We start from the raw sequence: 21,052 nt of genomic DNA, 5'->3' as shown, positions 1-21,052 counted from the left end.
CTCTAGAGCTGATTGGGACATTGCCCCCCAGGCCTGGGAGAGAAGTCAGAGAGGTCCCAAAGGAGGGCAGCCCTCTCCAGAGCCCCCTTCCCAGAGCTCCCCAACAGCTTTATCACCTCCTCTGCTCCACCCCTGCTTGTTCCCTGCTCCTTTTCCGATACTTCTGCTCATCTCCTGGTGTCCCAGAGCCTTCCCCAAGGACTGCCCCTCCCCCTTGTTCCTGTCTCCCCTCACTCCATGGGGCCTTCTCGGGCCTGCTCATCTGTTGCACTCTCTCACTTCCCCCAGGAGCAGTTTCCTTTCTCCCAGTAAAAGGGCCTTTTTTTGGTTTCTTTCAGCCTGGGAGAGTAGAACGGAGGTGAAGGGGCCGGCTGCTCCGGAAGATGTTGCCAAAGCGCTCACGCTCTCCGGATCAGTAACAAGAAGGCCCAGAAGGAACATGGCCCCGGGTTCCACATTAAGAGAAGTAGCTGAAAATGAGGACAAATTGGGGAGACAGAAGGTAAGCCCTGCTCGAGTGAGTCCCAGGAGGGCTTTGTTCCCAAGGAGTTTCAGGAAAGTGACTTTTCCCCCCAAGATGGCCTGTGGGGAGAGCAGCCACGACCCGGATGGAGCCCGGAGAGCCTTCAGTCCCGACTCCAAGCTGGACGCCCACCCGAGGAGCCCAGCCGGAGAGAGAGCCCGCTCCCTGGGAGCGCGCGGGAAAACCTTCAGGCAGTTTTCAGACCCAATTAAGTGCAAGAGGATCCGCGTGGGTCAGAAAGCGTACAAGTGTAAGGAGTGCGGGAAAACCTTCAGCGACTGCTCCACCTGCATCCGCCACCAGCGAGTGCACACGGGCGAGAAGCCCTACCGGTGCCAGGAGTGCGGGGAAGCCTTCACCCGCAGCACGTCCCTGATCGAGCACCAGCGGACCCACACCGGAGAGAAGCCCTACGACTGCCACGAGTGTGAGAAAGCTTTCACCCGCCGCTCGTCCCTCATCAAGCACCAGAGGGTACACACGGGCGAGAAGCCCTACGAGTGCGGCGCCTGCGGGAAAGCCTTCAGTCATGGCTCGGCCCTCATCATCCACCAGAGGATTCACACCGGAGAAAAGCCCTACAAGTGCGACCAGTGCGTCAAGGCCTTCAGCAACAGCTCGGCCCTCATCCGGCACCAGCAGCACCACGGCATCTAGCCGCCTTCTTGCGCTGTCCGGGACGCCAACTTCCCTCCGCACCCTGGGCAGGCCCCATCCCCGTGCCGCTCGGCCTGCAGGGGCCCAGGCTCGCCACGAGATCCCCTCCGGCCTCTTGGTCTTCTGGTCACCTTTCCCTAGCACTCTGGTTCTTGTAGCCCCCCTGCCATCCAGACCACCCTTAGGGGGTGATTTCTCCTCTGCCCTAGGTCCCCTTCCTTTGCCCTGATGTTCATGGTCCTCATGCTGATGGAGAAGTCTCTGCTCTAGAATAACCTCAATCCCAAATCTCTGGGAATCTCGTCCTTGGTGCCTCCCATTCTCTCCTTTTCTCCTAAACACAGTCACGCTTCTGTGAGTCCGGTGTTCAAGCCTGGCCATTTAACCCGTGACGGCTCAAAAACCATTCTGTTCAGAGGTTCGGGCTCACGGTGTCTAATCAACCCCCTAGAGTCCTGCATTTCTGGCTGCCTCCTTTCCAGCTGACTTACCCACCAGTGCCTCAGAAAGATGATTCCAGAGCCCAGAGCAGCTTCCCCCTAAAACCCTCCCACTCAGAGTCCTTTTGCTGCTTGTAATCCTACAGTCCCAGCAGGAACGCAGCTCTGAAAGCTTGATGTCCACACTGCATAGTGGAGAAAGTGCTGGATTTGGAATCTAGGACACTTCACGCACTTCCTGCCTCTGATTCTTAGGAACTCTGTGATGGTGGGCGAGTAGAAAACCGATCCCGGGAACCAGGCTCCCAGGTGTGGTGTGAGAACTAGGATCACGGGATAAAAGCTGGAAGTGGCTTCTGATATCACCTAGGCCAAGAGTTCTAAGCCTGAGAGCCATTTAAACTATATTGTGATAAGTATTTCAGTAAAATTGGTGGCCTTTATAGCCCTATATACTTTGTTCACTTTAAAACCTCATTCTGATAAGAGATCTGTAGGCTTCACTCCATTTCAGAAGGGTCTGAGATCTCCTGAAGGCAACAGAAGCAGCAAGCCCTGGGTGGTCAAGGGATGGGCATAAAGCAGTGGGCAGCCTGAGCTGCCACGTGCATGCTGGCCCAATGGCCACACTATCGCACTAGCCACCATGTCTCTGAGTGCAGAACTCACGCTGGCCACCACGTCTCTAAATGCAGTACTCACGCTGGTCACTTGGTCTCTAAATGCAGAACTCACACTGTCCACCATGTCTCTAAATGCAGAACTCACACTGGCCACCATGTCTCTAAATGCAGAACTCAAGCTGGCCGCTGTGTCTCTAAATACAGAATTCACACTGGTCACTTGGTCTCTGAGTGCAGAACTCACACTGGCCACCATGTCTCTAAATGCAGAACCCACACTGGTCACTTGGTCTCTGAGTGCAGAACTCACACTGGCCACCATGTCTCTAAATGCAGAACACTCGCTGGTCACTTGGTCTCTAAATGGAGAACTTACGCTGGCCACCATGTCTCTAAATGCAGAACTCACACTGGCCGCCATGTCTCTAAATGCAGAACTCAAGCTGGCCGCCATGTCTCTAAATGCAGAACTCACACTGGCCGCCATGTCTCTAAATGCAGAACACTCGCTGGTCAGTTGGTCTCTAAATGCAGAACTCACGCTGGTCACTTGGTCTCTAAATGGAGAACTCACGCTGGCCGCCATGTCTCTAAATGCAGAACTCACGCTGGTCACTTGGTCTCTAAATGGAGAACTCACGCTGGCCGCCATGTCTCTAAATGCAGAACTCACACTGGCCGCCATGTCTCTAAATGCAGAACTCACGCTGGTCACTTGGTCTCTAAATGCAGAACTCACGCTGGTCACTTGGTCTCTAAATGCAGAACACTCGCTGGTCACTTGGTCTCTAAATGGAGAACTCCCGCTGGACACCATGTCTCTAAATGCAGAACTCACACTGGCCGCCATGTCTCTAAATGCAGAACACTTGCTGGTCACTTGGTCTCTAAATGCAGAACTCACACTGGTCACTTGGTCTCTAAATGGAGAACTCACACTGGCCGCCATGTCTCTAAATGCAGAACTCACACTGGCCGCCATGTCTCTAAATGCAGAACACTCGCTGGTCACTTGGTCTCTAAATAGAGAACTCACGCTGGACACCATGTCTCTAAATGCAGAACTCACACTGGCCGCCATATCTCTAAGTGCAGAACTCACGCTGGTCACTTGGTCTCTAAATGCAGAACTCACAGTGGCCGCCATGTCTCTAAATGGAGAACTCACACTGGCTGCCATGTCTCTAAATGGAGAACTTACGCTGGCCGCCATGTCTCTAAGTGCAGAACTCATGCTGGTCACTTGGTCTCTAAATGCAGAACTCATGCTGGTCACCATGTCTCTAAATGCAGAACTCACACTGGTCACCATGTCTCTAAATGCAGAACTCACGCTGGCTGCCATGTCTCTAAATGCAGAACTCACACTGGTCACTTGGTCTTTAAATGCAGAACTCACGCTGGTCACTTGGTCTCTAAATGCAGAACTCACACTGGCTGCCATGTCTCTAAATGCAGAACTCACACTGGTCACTTGGTCTCTAAATGCAGAACTCACGCTGGTCACTTGGTCTCTAAATGCAGAACTCACACTGGCTGCCATGTCTCTAAATGCAGAACTCACACTGGTCACTTGGTCTCTAAATGCAGAACTCACGCTGGTCACTTGGTTTCTAAATGCAGAACTCACGCTGGCCGCCATGTCTCTAAGTGCAGAACTCACGCTGACCACCATGTCTCTAAATGGAGAACTCACGCTGTCCACCATGTCTCTAAATGCAGAACTCACGCTGACCACCATGTCTCTAAATGGAGAACTCACGCTGTCCACCATGTCTCTAAATGGAGAACTCACGCTGGCCGCCATGTCTCTAAATGCAGAACTCACGCTGTCCACCATGTCTCTAAATGGAGAACTCACACTGGCCGCCATGTCTCTAAATGCAGAATTCACGCTGGCCGCCATGTTTCTAAATGGAGAACTCACGCTGACCGCCATGTCTCTAAATGCAGAACTCACACTGGCCGCCATGTCTCTAAATGCAGAACTCACACTGGCCGCCATGTCTCTAAATGCAGAACTCACGCTGGTCACTTGGTCTCTAAATGGAGAACTCACGCTGATCACCATGTCTCTAAATGGCAGAACTCACGCTGGCCGCCATGTCTCTAAATGCAGAATTCACGCTGGCCGCCATGTTTCTAAATGGAGAACTTATGCTGGCCGCCATGTCTCTAAGTGCAGAACTCACGCTGGTCACTTGGTCTCTAAATGGAGAACTCACGCTGGCCACCATGTCTCTAAATGCAGAACTCACGCTGGCCACCATGTCTCTAAATGCAGAACTCACGCTGGCTGCCATGTCTCTAAGTGCAGAACTCATGCTGTCCACCATGTCTCTTAATGGAGAACTCACGCTGGCCGCCATGTCTCTAAATGCAGAACTCACGCTGGCCGCCATGTCTCTAAATGCAGAACTCACGCTGGTCACTTGGTCTCTAAATGCAGAACTCACGCTGGTCACTTGGTCTCTAAATGCAGAACTCATGCTGATCACCATGTCTCTAAATGCAGAACTCAACGCCGGTCACTTGGTCTTTAAATGCAGAACTCACGCTGATCACCATGTCTCTAGATGGCAGAACTCATGCTGGCTGCCATGTCTCTAAATGCAGAACTCACGCTGGCCGCCATATCTCTAAATGCAGAACTCACGCTGGCTGCCATGTCTCTAAATGCAGAACTCAATGCTGGCCGCCATGTCTCTAAGTGCAGAACTCACGCTGGCCGCTTGGTCTCTAAATGCAGAACTCACGCTGGTCACTTGGTCTCTAAATGGAGAACTCACGCTGGCCACCATGTCTCTAAATGCAGAACTCACGCTGGCCACCATGTCTCTAAATGCAGAATTCACGCTAGCCGCCATGTCTCTAAATGGAGAACTCACACTGGCCGCCATCTCTCTAAATGCAGAGCTCATGCTGGTCACTTGGTCTCTAAATGCAGAGCTCATGCTGGTCACCATGTCTCTAAATGCAGAACTCAAGCTGGTCACTTGGTCTCTAAATGCAGAACTCACGCTGGTCACTTGGTCTCTAAATGGAGAACTCACGCTGATCACCATGTCTCTAAATGGCAGAACTCACGCTGGCCGCCATGTCTCTAAATGCAGAATTCACGCTGGCCGCCATGTTTCTAAATGGAGAACTTATGCTGGCCGCCATGTCTCTAAGTGCAGAACTCACGCTGGTCACTTGGTCTCTAAATGGAGAACTCACGCTGGCCACCATGTCTCTAAATGCAGAACTCACGCTGGCTGCCATGTCTCTAAGTGCAGAACTCATGCTGTCCACCATGTCTCTTAATGGAGAACTCACGCTGGCTGCCATGTCTCTAAATGCAGAACTCACGCTGGCCGCCATGTCTCTAAATGCAGAATTCACGCTGGCCGCCATGTCTCTAAATGGAGAACTCACGCTGGCCGCCATGTCTCTAAATGCAGAACTCACGCTGGTCACTTGGTCTCTAAATGCAGAACTCACGCTGGTCACTTGGTCTCTAAATGCAGAACTCATGCTGATCACCATGTCTCTAAATGCAGAACTCAACGCCGGTCACTTGGTCTTTAAATGCAGAACTCACGCTGATCACCATGTCTCTAAATGGCAGAACTCATGCTGGCTGCCATGTCTCTAAATGCAGAACTCACGCTGGCCGCCATATCTCTAAATGGAGAACTCACGCTGGCCGCCATGTCTCTAAATGCAGAACTCAATGCTGGCCGCCATGTCTCTAAGTGCAGAACTCACGCTGGCCGCTTGGTCTCTAAATGCAGAACTCACGCTGGCCGCCATCTCTCTAAATGCAGAACTCACGCTGGCCACCATGTCTCTAAATGCAGAACTCAGCCACCATGTCTCTAAATGGAGAACTCACGCTGGCCGCCATGTCTCTAAATGCAGAACTCACGCTGGTCACTTGGTCTCTAAATGCAGAACTCATGCTGATCACCATGTCTCTAAATGCAGAACTCACGCTGGTCACTTGGTCTCTAAATGGAGAACTCACGCTGGCCACCATGTCTCTAAATGCAGAACTCAGCCACCATGTCTCTAAATGCAGAACTCACGCTGGTCACTTGGTCTCTAAATGCAGAACTCATGCTGATCACCATGTCTCTAAATGCAGAACTCACGCTGGTCACTTGGTCTCTAAATGCAGAACTCATGCTGATCACCATGTCTCTAAATGCAGAACTCACGCTGGCCGCCATGTCTCTAAATGCAGAACTCACGCTGGCCGCCATGTCTCTAAGTGCAGAACTCACGCTGGCCACTTGGTCTCTAAATGCAGAACTCACGCTGGTCACTTGGTCTCTAAATGAAGAACTCACGCTGGCCACCATGTCTCTAAATGCAGAACTCAGCCACCATGTCTCTAAATGCAGAACTCACGCTGGTCACTTGGTCTCTAAATGCAGAACTCATGCTGATCACCATGTCTCTAAATGCAGAACTCACGCTGGTCACTTGGTCTCTAAATGCAGAACTCATGCTAATCACCATGTCTCTAAATGCAGAACTCAACGCCGGTCACTTGGTCTTTAAATGCAGAACTCACGCTGATCACCATGTCTCTAAATGGCAGAACTCACGCTGGCCGCCATGTCTCTAAATGCAGAACTCACGCTGGCCGCCATATCTCTAAGTGCAGAACTCACGCTGGCCGCCATGTCTCTAAATGGAGAACTCACGCTGGCCGCCATGTCTCTAAATGCAGAACTCACGCTGGCCGCCATGTCTCTAAATGCAGAACTCACGCTGGCCGCCATATCTCTAAATGCAGAACTCATGCTGGTCACCATGTCTCTAAATACAGAACTCACGCTGGTCACTTGGTCTCTAAATGCAGAATTCACGCTGGCCACCATGTCTCTAAATGCAGAACTCACACTGGTCACTTGGTCTCTAAATGCAGGACTCACGCTGGTCACTTGGTCTCTAAGTACAGAACTCATGCTGGCCGCCATTTCTCTAAATGCAGAACTCAACGCTGGTCACTTGGAATTTAAATGCAGAACTCACACTGGCCACCATGTCTCTAAATGCAGAACTCATGCTGGTCACTTGGTCTCTAAATGCAGAACTCATGCTGATCACCATGTCTCTAAATGCAGAACTCAACGCTGGTCACTTGGTCTTTAAATACAGAACTCACGCTGATCACCATGTCTCTAAATGCAGAACTCACGCTGGCTGCCATATCTCTAAATGCAGAACTCACGCTGGCCGCCATGTCTCTAAATGGAGAACTCAAGCTGGCCGCCATGTCTCTAAATGCAGAATTCATGCTGGCCGCCATATCTCTAAATGCAGAACTCATGCTGGCCGCCATGTCTCTAAATGGAGAACTCATGCTGGCTGCCATGTCTCTAAATGGAGAATTCATGCTGGTCACCTGGTCTCTAAATGCAGAACTCACGCTGTCCACCATGTCTCTAAATGGAGAACTCACGCTGGCCGCCATGTCTCTAAATGCAGAACTCACGCTGGCCGCCATGTCTCTAAATGCAGAACTCACGCTGGCCGCCATGTCTCTAAATGGAGAACTCACGCTGTCCACCATGTCTCTAAATGGAGAACTCACGCTGGCCGCCATGTCTCTAAATGGAGAACTCACACTGGCCACCATGTCTCTAAATGCAGAACTCACGCTGGCCGCCATGTCTCTAAATGCAGAACTCACGCTGGCCGCCATGTCTCTAAATGGAGAACTCACGCTGTCCACCATGTCTCTAAATGGAGAACTCACGCTGGCCGCCATGTCTCTAAATGGAGAACTCACGCTGGCCACCATGTCTCTAAATGCAGAACTCACGCTGGTCACTTGGTCTCTAAATGGAGAACTCACACTGGCCACCATGTCTCTAAATGCAGAACTCACGCTGGCCACCATGTCTCTAAATGCAGAACTCACGCTAGCCGCCATGTCTCTAAATGCAGAACTCACGCTGGCCACCATGTCTCTAAATGCAGAACTCAGCCACCATGTCTCTAAATGGAGAACTCACGCTGGCCACCATGTCTCTAAATGCAGAACTCATGCTGGCCGCCATGTCTCTAAATGGAGAACTCACGCTGTCCACCATGTCTCTAAATGGAGAACTCACGCTGGCCGCCATGTCTCTAAGTGCAGAACTCACGCTGGCCGCTTGGTCTCTAAATGCAGAACTCACGCTGGTCACTTGGTCTCTAAATGGAGAACTCATGCTGGCCACCATGTCTCTAAATGCAGAACTCACGCTGGCCACCATGTCTCTAAATGCAGAACTCACGCTAGCCGCCATGTCTCTAAATGGAGAACTCACGCTGGCCGCCATCTCTCTAAATGTAGAACTCACGCTGGCCACCATGTCTCTAAATGCAGAACTCATGCTGGCCGCCATGTCTCTAAATGGAGAACTCACGCTGGCCACCATGTCTCTAAATGGAGAACTCATGCTGGCCGCCATGTCTCTAAATGCAGAACTCATGCTGGCCGCCATCTCTCTAAATGCAGAACTCAATGCTGGTCACTTGGTCTTTAAATGCAGAACTCACACTGGCCGCCATGTCTCTAAATGCAGAACTCACGCTGGTCACTTGTTCTCTAAATGCAGAACTCATGCTGATCACCATGTCTCTAAATGCAGAACTCAATGCTGGTCACTTGGTCTTTAAATTCAGAACTCACGCTGATCACCATGTCTCTAAATGGCAGAACTCACCCTGGCCGCCATATCTCTAAATGCAGAACTCACGCTGGCCGCCATGTTTCTAAATGGAGAACTCATGCTGGTCACTTGGTCTCTAAATGCAGAACTCAACGCTGGTCACTTGGTCTTTAAATGCAGAACTCACGCTGGCCACCATGTCTCTAAATGCAGAACTCACACTGGTCACTTGGTCTCTAAATGCAGAACTCACGCTGGTCACTTGGTCTCTAAATGGAGAACTCATGCTGGCCACCATGTCTCTAAATGCAGAACTCACGCTGGCCACCATGTCTCTAAATGCAGAACTCACGCTAGCCGCCATGTCTCTAAATGGAGAACTCACGCTGGCCGCCATCTCTCTAAATGCAGAACTCACGCTGGCCACCATGTCTCTAAATGCAGAACTCAGCCACCATGTCTCTAAATGGAGAACTCATGCTGGCCGCCATGTCTCTAAATGCAGAACTCATGCTGGCCGCCATCTCTCTAAATGCAGAACTCAATGCTGGTCACTTGGTCTTTAAATGCAGAACTCACACTGGCCGCCATGTCTCTAAATGCAGAACTCACGCTGGTCACTTGTTCTCTAAATGCAGAACTCATGCTGATCACCACGTCTCTAAATGCAGAACTCAATGCTGGTCACTTGGTCTTTAAATTCAGAACTCACGCTGATCACCATGTCTCTAAATGGCAGAACTCACCCTGGCCGCCATATCTCTAAATGCAGAACTCACGCTGGCCGCCATGTTTCTAAATGGAGAACTCATGCTGGTCACTTGGTCTCTAAATGCAGAACTCAACGCTGGTCACTTGGTCTTTAAATGCAGAACTCACGCTGGCCACCATGTCTCTAAATGCAGAACTCACACTGGTCACTTGGTCTCTAAATGCAGAACTCACGCTGGTCACTTGGTCTCTAAATGCAGAGCTCATGCTGGTCACTTGGTCTCTAAATGCAGAACTCAAGCTGGTCACTTGGTCTCTAAATGCAGAACTCATGCTGGCTGCCATGTCTCTAAATGCATAACTCATGCTGGCTGCCATGTCTCTAAATGCATAACTCAACGCTGGTCACTTGGTCTTTAAATGCAGAACTCATGCTGGTCACTTGGTCTCTAAATGCAGAGCTCATGCTGGTCACTTGGTCTCTAAATGCAGAACTCAAGCTGGTCACTTGGTCTCTAAATGCAGAACTCACGCTGGTCACTTGGTCTCTAAATGCAGAGCTCATGCTGGTCACCATGTCTCTAAATGCAGAACTCAAGCTGGTCACTTGGTCTCTAAATGCATAACTCAACGCTGGTCACTTGGTCTTTAAATGCAGAACTCACGCTGATCACTTGGTCTTTAAATGCAGAACTCACGCTGGCCACTATGTCTACGGTACACATGTTGGCCACTATGTCTCTAGCCACAAAACTCACGTTGTCCGCTATGTCCACAGTGTGCTTGCTGACCATTACGTCCACAGTGTGTGTGCTGGCCACCATGTCTCTAAATGCAGAACTCATTCTGGCCACTATGTCCACAGTACACATGCTGACCACCATGTCCACACTGTCACGCTGGCCCCCAAGTCTCTAGCCACAGAATGCGTGCTGGCCACTGTGTCTCTAGCCACCAAATCTCCAAATGGAGAAACAGACGTCAGTGGCTTTTCTGACCAGCCACACCTGTGTCCTCTGTGCTGTCACTTAGCATCCTTCTGTGGGCTTATCCCTTCTTTAAGGTTTTCTTTTCCCATTTTAACCAAACCAAACAAAATGCTTTTCTTCACTTTCTTGTCAATTTTGGCTTCTTTGGCTGCTTTCACAGCCCTGATGCTCTTCTCCCAGGTTTCTCCCACATTGTTGTATTTATAATCATTGAATCTTTGGTCAAAAACTGGAAGGGACCTTGAGGATCTACTAGGTCAACCCTTTCACTTGACAAATGGAGAAACTGAGGCCCAGAGAGGTTACCTTGCTTAGAGCCACAGAGTAACAGAAGAATTCTATCCCTTTGACTCCAAGGCCAGTGCCCTTCCCAAGGGACAGCCATGCTGCTCCTGTCTACAATGGCAGGGTGACTGATAAGTTTCCCAGTCATCTACCTCCGTTTCTTTAGACAAACCCCCGTTTTTCCTCCTCGGAACTGCTTCTCTCTGTTTCTTCAGAATTTCATTCTTGAGAGCTTCCCATGCCTTCTGGACAAACTTGGGTAGATTCACAAGTCCACAGGATCCTACCCTTACTTTCTCTGAGCGGCCCTTCCAAAGCTTGCTCTCGCCAAAGCTGGTCTCCTGCCCTTCCTCCCTACCCTGCCCCTTGCTGGTGAGCATCGCATCCAGAATGGAATTTCCCCTTATTGCTCCCTCTGCCTTTCCAAGAAGGAAAATGTCAAATATCAAGTGAACATCTGCTTTGGACTCAAGCAGATGGACGTCCGGAAAATGGAAGCTGTCCGTCCCCTCTGCAGGTCACAGCCCGGGAGCCGAGCTCTCCTCCTACTAGGCTAGGTTCTCGCGTTGGCCTTTTGGGGCCTCTGGCACCCTTCAGACAGCTGCAGTCTGTCTTTCTTCCCTAGACCCTGGATTACTTCCTTCCTGTGGAAAGACTTTCTCTAAAAACATTGCCACCCCTTTATCTACTAAAGCACAAGGCTCCTCCCAGGAGGACCCCCATGACACAATGTCCTGTACGACTTCTTGCACTAGGATCTGGGGGGCGAGCCACAGGCCCAAGACGAGGGATTTTGTCGCTGGCTGTGATGGATCTCTTGGCTCCCTGGACTGCTCCTGAAGTGTGGCCAGTGGGCCAGGGCGGCCTGGGCTCTCCCATGCTGCTTTTCCTTCCGGCTTCGTGCCCCTGGGAATGGATTTGCCAGCCTTTAGACATTCTCTGCTTGATTTTTAAAAGTTTTTTTATCCTAAGGGAAGCTAATAATGAGAACACTTGCAGGTACAAAGTAAAACAGAAAAAGAATTCAGTGTAAAAACAGGAATCTGTTCCATGCAGCTCGCTTTTTTCAAGGGATGTAATAAATTCAACCTGTTTGCGCATTGTTTTCATCTTTTTCTTTTCTCCTAAGCCATGCTTCCATGGCTCCTGGCTTTTTTTTTCTGGGGGCTACCCAGAATTCCCCCATCCCAGTATGAAAAGAGAGCACAATTCTTGGGGCAAGCCTAGCCAAGCGAAACAAATCCCCATATTTAGACAGAAATTTTCCTGCAGCTCTTATTACCTGCACCCCAGTCCGTTGCTGAGTCCACAAATCGGAATCTTGTTTTAGATTCAGCTTCTTATTCAGCCCTCAATGGCATTTCTCTTCGGAATGAATACCCCCCGCCTTTGATAGACCACAGTGAAAAAACAGCACCTTTTACCCCTAAAACTAGCTGGCCGCGCGGAGTCGAGAAGTGCCGAGTTTAGCTCCTGACTTGGGCACTTACTAGCCATGGGACCCTTGGCAAGTCATTTAAATCTCTGTTTGCCTCAGTATCTTTGGCTCTAAAATGGGGATAACAGTGTCTGCCTCCCACAACCATGAGGGAAGATCAAATGAGAATACTCGTGAAGCACTTTGCAAACCTTAAGGTGCTATACAAATGTTACCTATAATTATCATGATTAAGGTACTCAGACCTTGTAATATTTGGCAATGCTTTCTGGGCTCCCTTGGGAAGTGTAATTTGTGCTTTGTGAATCACCTTAGAAGTCGCCATCAGGTTTGATTAATATCCAGATTTGACAAGTTAGTTCCTGCTCGCTCACACTTGGAGACCTTGGCTTCTAGGAGGGAGATTTCTTCATTAACAAACTTAAGTAAACGGCCTCATTTCCCCCCACACCTACTGCCCCCTCATAGCAGAGGCCTTTGTGGCCATAATCACTTCCTAAATATCCTGCCTCCAGCCTCCCCCTCCAATTGCCCAAATAATCCCCCAACACGCAAGTCTGATCTCGGACTCCTCAGAGCTTCCCAACCTACCTCTCCAACTTCGTTCCACTGCATCCCATGTCCTCTCCTTTCCAGCCAGACGGGGCTCCCCGAGATCCTCTGCCCTTCTGTGCCTCAGTGTTCCTTCCTCCTCTCCACCTTTGAATTTCTTCTCTACCAGGCTCCCTTCAGTTGCTTCACGAAGCCCTGCCCCTCTATCTGAGTGATCTCTCAAATTTTCTCATATTGTTTACTTCATCTCTTACCTCATACCTCATACACTTACTAGTAGAGCTTTCTGTTACACATACATACAACTAGATTGTAAGCTGCTTAAGGGCAGGAACTTTTTGTATTCCCAGTGCTTAGCATGGTATCTTGCACACAGGAGTTTAATAAAACTTTATTTAATTAAATGTCTTCTTTTTTTCTTGTTTTCAGAACTAAATCTTAAAGATAGATAGAAACCATGTTCTAGCCGGATCAGTTATCTCCCATAGTGTCCAGCATGTAAAGGGAGTCCAACCTGGTCCATGGATGCCCCAAAGGACACTGGGGTCTGCCCAAGCCCTCAGGCTCTGATGACTACATCAGTTTTACTTAATGTCAAACTCCCTTGAACATGATTATGTGATATCTATATAATCTATAGCAGAATCTACCAACCCAAACCCCATGCCTTCATTCTGTAGGTTTGCCAAAGCTTGTTCTCCTGAAGCCATCTTCTCTATATTTGCCTTTCAATTAAGATAAATTTCCACCAGTTAAATAGTCTTTTTGTTAATTGTTTACATTGGAGAAGGCAGTATTTATCAGATGATATGAAAACGGCTTTTAAGAAGCTACCTAAATGTATTATCATCATCCTATAAGATTACTTGAAATTGACCATAAAGACTCATTATATTAATGAAGGTCAAATTGTGATTCTTAAAATCATCATCAACTACATATAATTTTATTATATTTTTTCTTTTACTGATGTAATTTTGTACTATATAACTTATTTTTTCTTTTTTTTAATAGCTTTTTATTTATAAAACACATGCATGGGTAATTTTTCAGCACTGACCCTTGCAAACATTTCTGATCCAACTTTTCCCCTCCTGCCCCCCACCCTCTCCCCTAGATGGCAGGCAGTCCCATTCACTACATGTAATTTTAAGCGAATCTAGATGGGACTTCCAACGCTATTAAGGACACAAACAAGAGTTTTCAAGTCTTTATGTCTTCCACATTTTATACACTTCTGTATTGGACTTAATGGACCAAATTTGCAAACACAGAAGTGGGTCATTTTTAATGTTAGGAAATTTCCATTTATTTTGTGACAGGAGCTAAGTGAAAAGTTACCTGATTAAACCTACCATAAACTAGACAACATGACAATGTGAGAGATCTTATGAAGAGAAAAAAGAAATCTATACACTTCCATCTTTTAATTCATCACCGATTGGCAGTGTCAAGTGCCTCTAACCTGTGGGGGCCGGAACAGGGCAGAGATGGGAATGATGGGGATCAAACAAGTTTAATTTCGAAGTGAGGGAACCTGCTCTGCAAGCAAGCACACGTGTGCCAGAGCCGAGCTCCTGCTGGGAGGGACCCGTGTTAGTGTGGGGACATCTCTGCACTCATGGCTATGCAGGGAGTTGTGGCCCTGGGCGTGCGGAAGCTCGATTCATACCGAGTTTCATGATCAGAAACCATTTGGGGGAGAGCCAGCCACTCAAAAACAGGGTCCCCTAATACCTTGTCATGTAATTGGCCCCTTGAGGCATGAGTGTTTCTGCTACATTTCAGTAAGCCAAGGTGTGTCTCTCACATTCTCCCATCTGTAAGTTTCCAAATGTAAATGGGAAGTGGGTTTCTGTAGGTTTATCCTTGAAGATCAGAACCGGCTCAGTCCAGATTATCCCGGATCAGCAAGCCTTTTGCAAGCAGTCTCATCTCATCCCCCAGTGCCCGGTTATCCTGAGCTTTAGCAAGGTTTTTCCGACTTCATCCTTCACATCCACAGCTCTGCCCATTTCCACAACCGCCTCTTTATTGTTCTGACAGATTTAAGGGCACGCTCAAGTGTCTGCCATGTCTAGAAAGCTTCAAATCCCCTCCTGGTGGGAATCCTTCATTAGAATAAGGCAAAGGATCGGCTTGCAAGAATTCGATTCCTTTTCTGTTTTGTTGCCTTTAATGGGTAGAGTTTTGTGGGAGAGAACCTCATGAGCCTCTGAGTGCCCTGATGTTGAACTAATAGGTCAAAGATGCCCCCAAATGTGCCCTGTGGCCCTCCGGAACTTATGTCTGGTCCCAGCTGCTGGGCCAGCCTAGCTCTCAGCACTGCCCTGCCCCCGCCTCCTCAGTCTGGCTCCAGTTATGTCCTCATCAACAGCCATGTTCTCCGTGGGCATTCTATACATAGCACGTAATCATGTTCAAGGGAGCATTAAGTAAAGTCGATGCAGTCATCAGAGCCCGAGTGCTTGGGCCAGACCCCAGTGTCCCATTGGGGCATCCGCGGACCAGGTTGCTGGCTGCTGGGACTCCATTGTAGTCACTGGGGAGAGATCATGATACTTGTCCAGCCCCAGCCCCAACCATACTGCTTTATCTTATCCATTCTCAAGGTCTGCCCCAGACCCATAGGCTCCTCACTCGGACCCCAGCTCCTTCGCTCTAGGAATCAGATCAGCACAGTGAAGGATTCTGGGAAGGAGTATGTCAACTAATCGCTTTATTTTGACGGTGAGGGTCTTGCTCTCCCTCCCCTATGTGGGATGTTCCTCCCCTCTTCCCATTAGAATATAAGCTTTTTGAGGGTAGAGACTTTCACTTTTGTATTTGTTCACCCTGCTTGGCCCAGGGCCTGACACATGAGTATTTACTAAGTCTGTTTGTGTTGTGTATGATGGAGATTTTCTTTCCATTGTCGATTGGGCTAAATAGCTGCCGATGTCCTTTCCAGCTCTGAAATTCGGTAATTCTGTGCAGGGAGAAAAGGGCCGCTATGGGATGAATCGGAGAGGAGTTTTTGATTTCTCTGCTCCGTGGAAGCAGCCCTAAAGAGATGTGACCTGGAATAAACTTGCAGATTTTTGCCTTGAGGAAGCTGTTCTTTGATTTCTTTTTCTTATCTGTACCCGATCAACAGCGACAGCTGCTGGGTAAGAGGCCAGGGGATCCATGGGCAACAACAGCTGCCATTTATATACAGCCTCGCAGTTGGCAAAGTGGTTTCCTTACAATATTCTCTGAAATGAAACAACTGCTACAGGCAAAGAGGGCTGCAAACATGGCAGCTGTTGGCCAAGGCCAGCCAGGGTTATCACGATGTCATTGACTCTCCGGTGCTGCTGCTTGGGAGCTCTGGACCCCGGCCCCGTGTTACAAATGGGGAAACGAGGGCCAGACAAGGAGTGACTTCTTGCCTGTAGTCCCAGATGGAAGCTGGAAGTCCCAGCTGGTGGGGAAGCATTGGCGGCTGGATTCTAACCCGGGTGTCTCCCGCTGCTTCCAAATTCAGGGGTTCCTTGTTTGGTTTTTGTTTTTCTATTATACCACCCATGCAACCTTACAACAAGCTCTGTCAGTGCTGAGATGGGTAGGGGTCCCAGTTTGCAGCCATGATTGACAGATCAGGGCAGGGAAGAGGCAGGGGGAACAACCAACAATCAAAGGGACCCAAGTGGAGTCAAGGAGCCTGGAGGGGCCCGAATGAGGTAGACAGAAACTGGACCAGTTGTATCAATGAAGGACCTGGTTTCCAATCTCTCCAACTAGGATCAGGATGAACTTGGGCAAATCCCATTACAGGGTCTCAGTTTCCTCATCTGTAAAATGGGTGTTTTGCCCGGGTAGTCTCTTGAGTTCTCAGCCATAAGAGCATAGAGCCTGAAGAATGAGAGCCAAACAGCATGGAAGAGTCTTATTGCACAGACAAAGCTCAGAGAGGCTGTGACCTAAGGTCACACAGCTAGGAAGAGACAGAGGTAGAACCCAGACCTCCAGATGCCTGGTTTGGGGCTCTATCCTGACCCTACAATGCTGTGTGCAGAAGCTCCTAGGGATCTACACAGGGTAGACCAGGGTGTCGGGAGGCTCCCAGAGCCAGGTCCTGTCTCGCTGCCTCAGCTCCCCTTGCCCCTTTCCCATCCCAATTCTGGAGGGGCCGACATCTGCAGCCTGGGCCAACAGTGATGAAATCTTGAAGACAGAACTCTGTGGCCAGAGACCGAGGCTGGTTCCCTCCCTTCCTGAGTCCAGGCTGGGGAGGAAGCCGGGCAGGAGGAGTCTGGGCTCGGAAGAAGCAGCCCAACTTTTGTTGATGTTTCCCATCTATATGCAGTGGCCAGTTCCGAAAGGGCGGCATTAATAAAGGAGTTTGAGGTTTGTCTCTCATCAGTCTGGCCCAAAACAAAACCCAGAGAACGTTCCGTCCCCTCCCTCCCCCAGAAGGCTGCTCGTCACTGGGGACGAAGTCCGGAAGCCTCAGAATGGGCAAGACGTGGGGTCTCCTGTCATTGCTGCTTCAGAAGCGGTTACAGGATGAAAAACATAGATTTGGAGTCAGAAGATCCGTGTTTAAACCACCTATGATTGTGACTAGCACTGAGACCCTGGACAAGCCATTTAACCTACAAGGGCCTCGGTTTACTCCTCAGGAAAAGGAGGGATGTTGGGCCAAAGGCCTCTGAGGTTCCTTCTAGTTCTGTGACCTCCAGACTGTCATCAGGGAGTGTTCACACCACCGACTTCCTCACACTGATAAAAACCACGGGTCCAGACGGAGGAAAGAACCCACCAACTCTATATGAAAAAGGTGTTGCTTCTTGAGGTGGGAGTGGGAGGCTCCAAGCTTTTTCCACAACATTAAACTTGTAGACAGCTGGTATCGAGTCGGTGCTGTCGGGAGAGTCTGGGGTTTGAGTCCCGCCTCTGACCCTGGCTGAGCGAATCATGGGCAAGCTCTCACATCTCCGAGACTCAGTCTCCTCATCTGCAAAATGGTGAGAACACCAGAAAGACCTACCTCTCAGCATTGTGAAACTCAAGGGAAAAAGTATGTGTAAGCTACTTAAAATACTGGAATAACAGGCTCCTGACCAGGGATGGAGTGCACCCAAGAAAAGCTTGTTAGAATATGGATACCATGTACATACTGGATAGAGGGTTTAGGAGTTTGGAAAAGCTGGGCTCAGGGCCTCTCTCAGGCTTTGTTTCCCTGGGCATGTTTCTTAATATCTCCAGGCAACTCTGTAAGAGAAAACGCCATCTTCACTGGCCCATAATCTCGCAAATCTAAGCAAAAAGGCTTTCAGTTGGAAAGGAAGAAGGTGGATAGGAGAACATTGCCCATGTCTCTTCGCTAAGATGGGAGACTCTAGAAAAGTGATTGCTAAAAGGAAGAAATTCATGAGGCAAAAATGCAAGAGCCAGCGATGAAAGTTATGTATGGCAAGCAGCGCTTATCCCCCAATGCACAAAATGGGGGTGATTAGCAAGGTGGGGCAAGCATGAGACGCAGGGTTATTAGGGGGATGGATGTTTGTCCCCCTCGGGACACCTCAATTGTCCCCTGCCTATTAAACCTTTGAACAGGGGACCCAATCATCCTCCGGCCTGAGAGAGCAAATCTAAACGCGCGATCATCCGGCGTCTCCGACCGTTCAAAAGTTTTTGAGAATAGATCAGAGATCATTTCTCCTCATCTCTTTCTCTTTCCTCGTAGTGCATCTTAGGGACCCCTTCCCTGATAGATTCCCTAAAGCTACCCCAGATTCAGTGCATATTATGGGTCAATATCCATTCCAAATCTTTCTGCTGTGACTTTTATTAGGACACAGTAGTTCAAAGCAAGCGACATTTAATTAAACAGCCTGAGATAGGAAAGAATTTCCTCCGACATTCAAGGATCCCCTCTCCCACGCCACATTATTACCACGCCATCGAAGAGAGAAGGGACACGGGAGGACATTCGTGACCAAGGAATACGTGCTCAGGGAAACTCACTTCCTGGGGACTGTGTTTTTGAACCCTTCTCCGGCCCTGAGGATGCTGCTTGCCTCCCTGCCGAGCCAAGATGTTGTCGATCAACAAGCGACTTAATAAGTTCTTCCAATGTGCTGGGAGCTGGGCTGCGAGTACAAAGAATGAAACGATATTTTTAAGAGCTTATATTCGACTGGTTATTCAGCAATAGCGTGTCCATCACACTTCATTTGTGTCTTAGAATGACTGCCAAAGGTGGGTGAGAGAAACTAAGGCTGAGAGAGCTCAGGTGACTTGTCCAGGATCACCTGGCTCCTAAGCTCCCAAAGGAGGATTTTAACTCCAGTTTTCCTGTCTGCAGGTCTAGCTGCCTCTGAAAACTCCTACTTTTTTCCAGGAACTGGGTGCTCTATAATCACAGCTCTGTTAAACTCCTCTCGGGAAGGAAAGGATTTGTCTTTGTGAACTTAGAGAGTGAATCGTGTGTTTGAGTTCTTCTGACATCGGAGGCGAGGGGGAGTTGAAAAACGTGGTCTTCTAGGCCACTGAAACTGCTTTTAGGCAGTGGCTGACCACGCCAGAGGCAGGAGCTGGCGGAGGAGAGGGAGTCTTATGTTGCCCGGGACATCACCCTAAGAGATGTTCCTCACAGATCCTCTTGGGAGTTTCCTCGGTGTCTCTGGCCCTTTAAGATGGGCAGCTAGAACCCACCGGGCAGCTGAAGGCAGTTGGTCTCCTACGAGCTGAGTGACAACGGAGGGATCGGTGCTTTGGGGGAAGTGCTGGCCCTTCCCCTGCAGGGGGGCGGGCGATGAGACAGATGGATACAGCAGTCAATCCGGACACACAGAAAACCTCATCTGTCAATCTGGTAAGTCCGGGCTTGGGGGGGATTTCTCTCTCATGACCGGTTCACTGAATTGCAAAAACCAAAAGCCAAACTGTCTGCCTTCAGAGACCTTCGTTCTACCCCCGCCTGACATTTTGTTCCCGTGCTCCCCTTCCCCATTCCTCCCGTACCGACATTTTTCTTTTTATTCTCTCCCAGTTTTCAGCTAATCTCATACTTACTTCCTGTTCCTCCCTGTTTGGTGGAAAGAACCAGGATGTGGCTCTTTCTGAGTTCTGCTCATCAGCCATGAACCTGGGTCACCTGAACGCACCGGACCTCAGTTTTCTTTGAAAATTGAGATGAGAATAGATGACTTTGGAGGTCTCCAGAGGACTCAGGAGCTAGGCTATATCACTAGGCCGTCGTTCTCCTCTATCCCCTTGACAGGATTCTTTATTCTCTCCTCCTTCACCTCAGTCTCTGATAAAGTGGCCCTTTCTCCTCCACAGGGCTAACCCCTTGTAATACACTCTTAATCCCATCCCCTCTTGTCTTCTCCAGCAGATTTCCACCTCAACCATCTTTAATCTCTCCCCATCTACTAGCTCCTTTCTTGCTCCCTACAAACATATCCAAGTCTCCCCATCCTTAAAAAAAAAACTTCACTTGTATCTCTTCATACTATAGAACTAAATCTCTCTTTTCATCGTCAAACTTCTAGAAAAAACTGTTTATATTTCTTGTGTCAGCTTCTCCTCCCTTCTCAATGCTTTTCAGTCTAATCTTCTATCTCGTCACTTTTCTGAAATGGCTCCAGCTACCACTGCTCTCTTAATTCCTAAATCTGATGGACAATTTTTTGTGTGTGTGTATGAAATGAGGCCTTTATTAGAAATACTTGACGTAAACATCGTTTCCCATATTTGTACTTTCCTTCTAACCTTTTGTTTGTACAAAACCAAAGCATTTTCTTTTTCTAGTAGACATCTCACAAGCTTCCTTTCTGAGTTCTCTGTAGATCCCCACACTGCTACTAATTGCCTCAGTGACAATATAAGATTTTTCCCAATCCATCTGGCCAATCTGTCTTCTCCAATACTCTGTCACGGACTCTCTCCTCGCTCTCACATTCACCCACTTAAGGACCTCATTAGCTCTAATGGGTTTAATTATCATCTCTTAGTAGATGACTTCCAACCATAACCTTTCTCCTGAGCTCCAGGCAACCACAGCAACTTTATCTATTCAACCCCTCCCATTCAGAGTCCTCGAGGCATCTCAAACTCGGGGTGTCCAGGACTCAGTTTTTCTTTGCCCCAAACCCATCTATCTTCTGGAAATTCCCATTTCTGTTGGGGATATAACCATTCAGCCTT

General features: G+C 49.0%; 1 protein-coding gene across 1 annotated transcript in view; it reads left to right on the top strand.

Annotated features, from left to right (window-relative positions):
* The window catches only part of R3HCC1 (R3H domain and coiled-coil containing 1), a 45,800-nt gene that overhangs the window by 6,008 nt on the left and 18,740 nt on the right, over positions 1 to 21,052 (top strand). The window contains exon 5 of the mRNA XM_051974226.1: positions 339 to 502. Within this exon, the coding sequence (XP_051830186.1) occupies positions 339 to 502 (164 nt within the window). The remainder of the gene's footprint in view (positions 1 to 338; positions 503 to 21,052) is intronic.

Source organism: Antechinus flavipes, chromosome 2 (assembly GCF_016432865.1).
Source record: "Antechinus flavipes isolate AdamAnt ecotype Samford, QLD, Australia chromosome 2, AdamAnt_v2, whole genome shotgun sequence".
In the NCBI taxonomy this organism is placed as follows: domain Eukaryota; kingdom Metazoa; phylum Chordata; class Mammalia; order Dasyuromorphia; family Dasyuridae; genus Antechinus; species Antechinus flavipes.
Note: the sequence above shows the minus strand (reverse complement) of the source record. Positions and strands in the feature narration are given on the sequence as shown.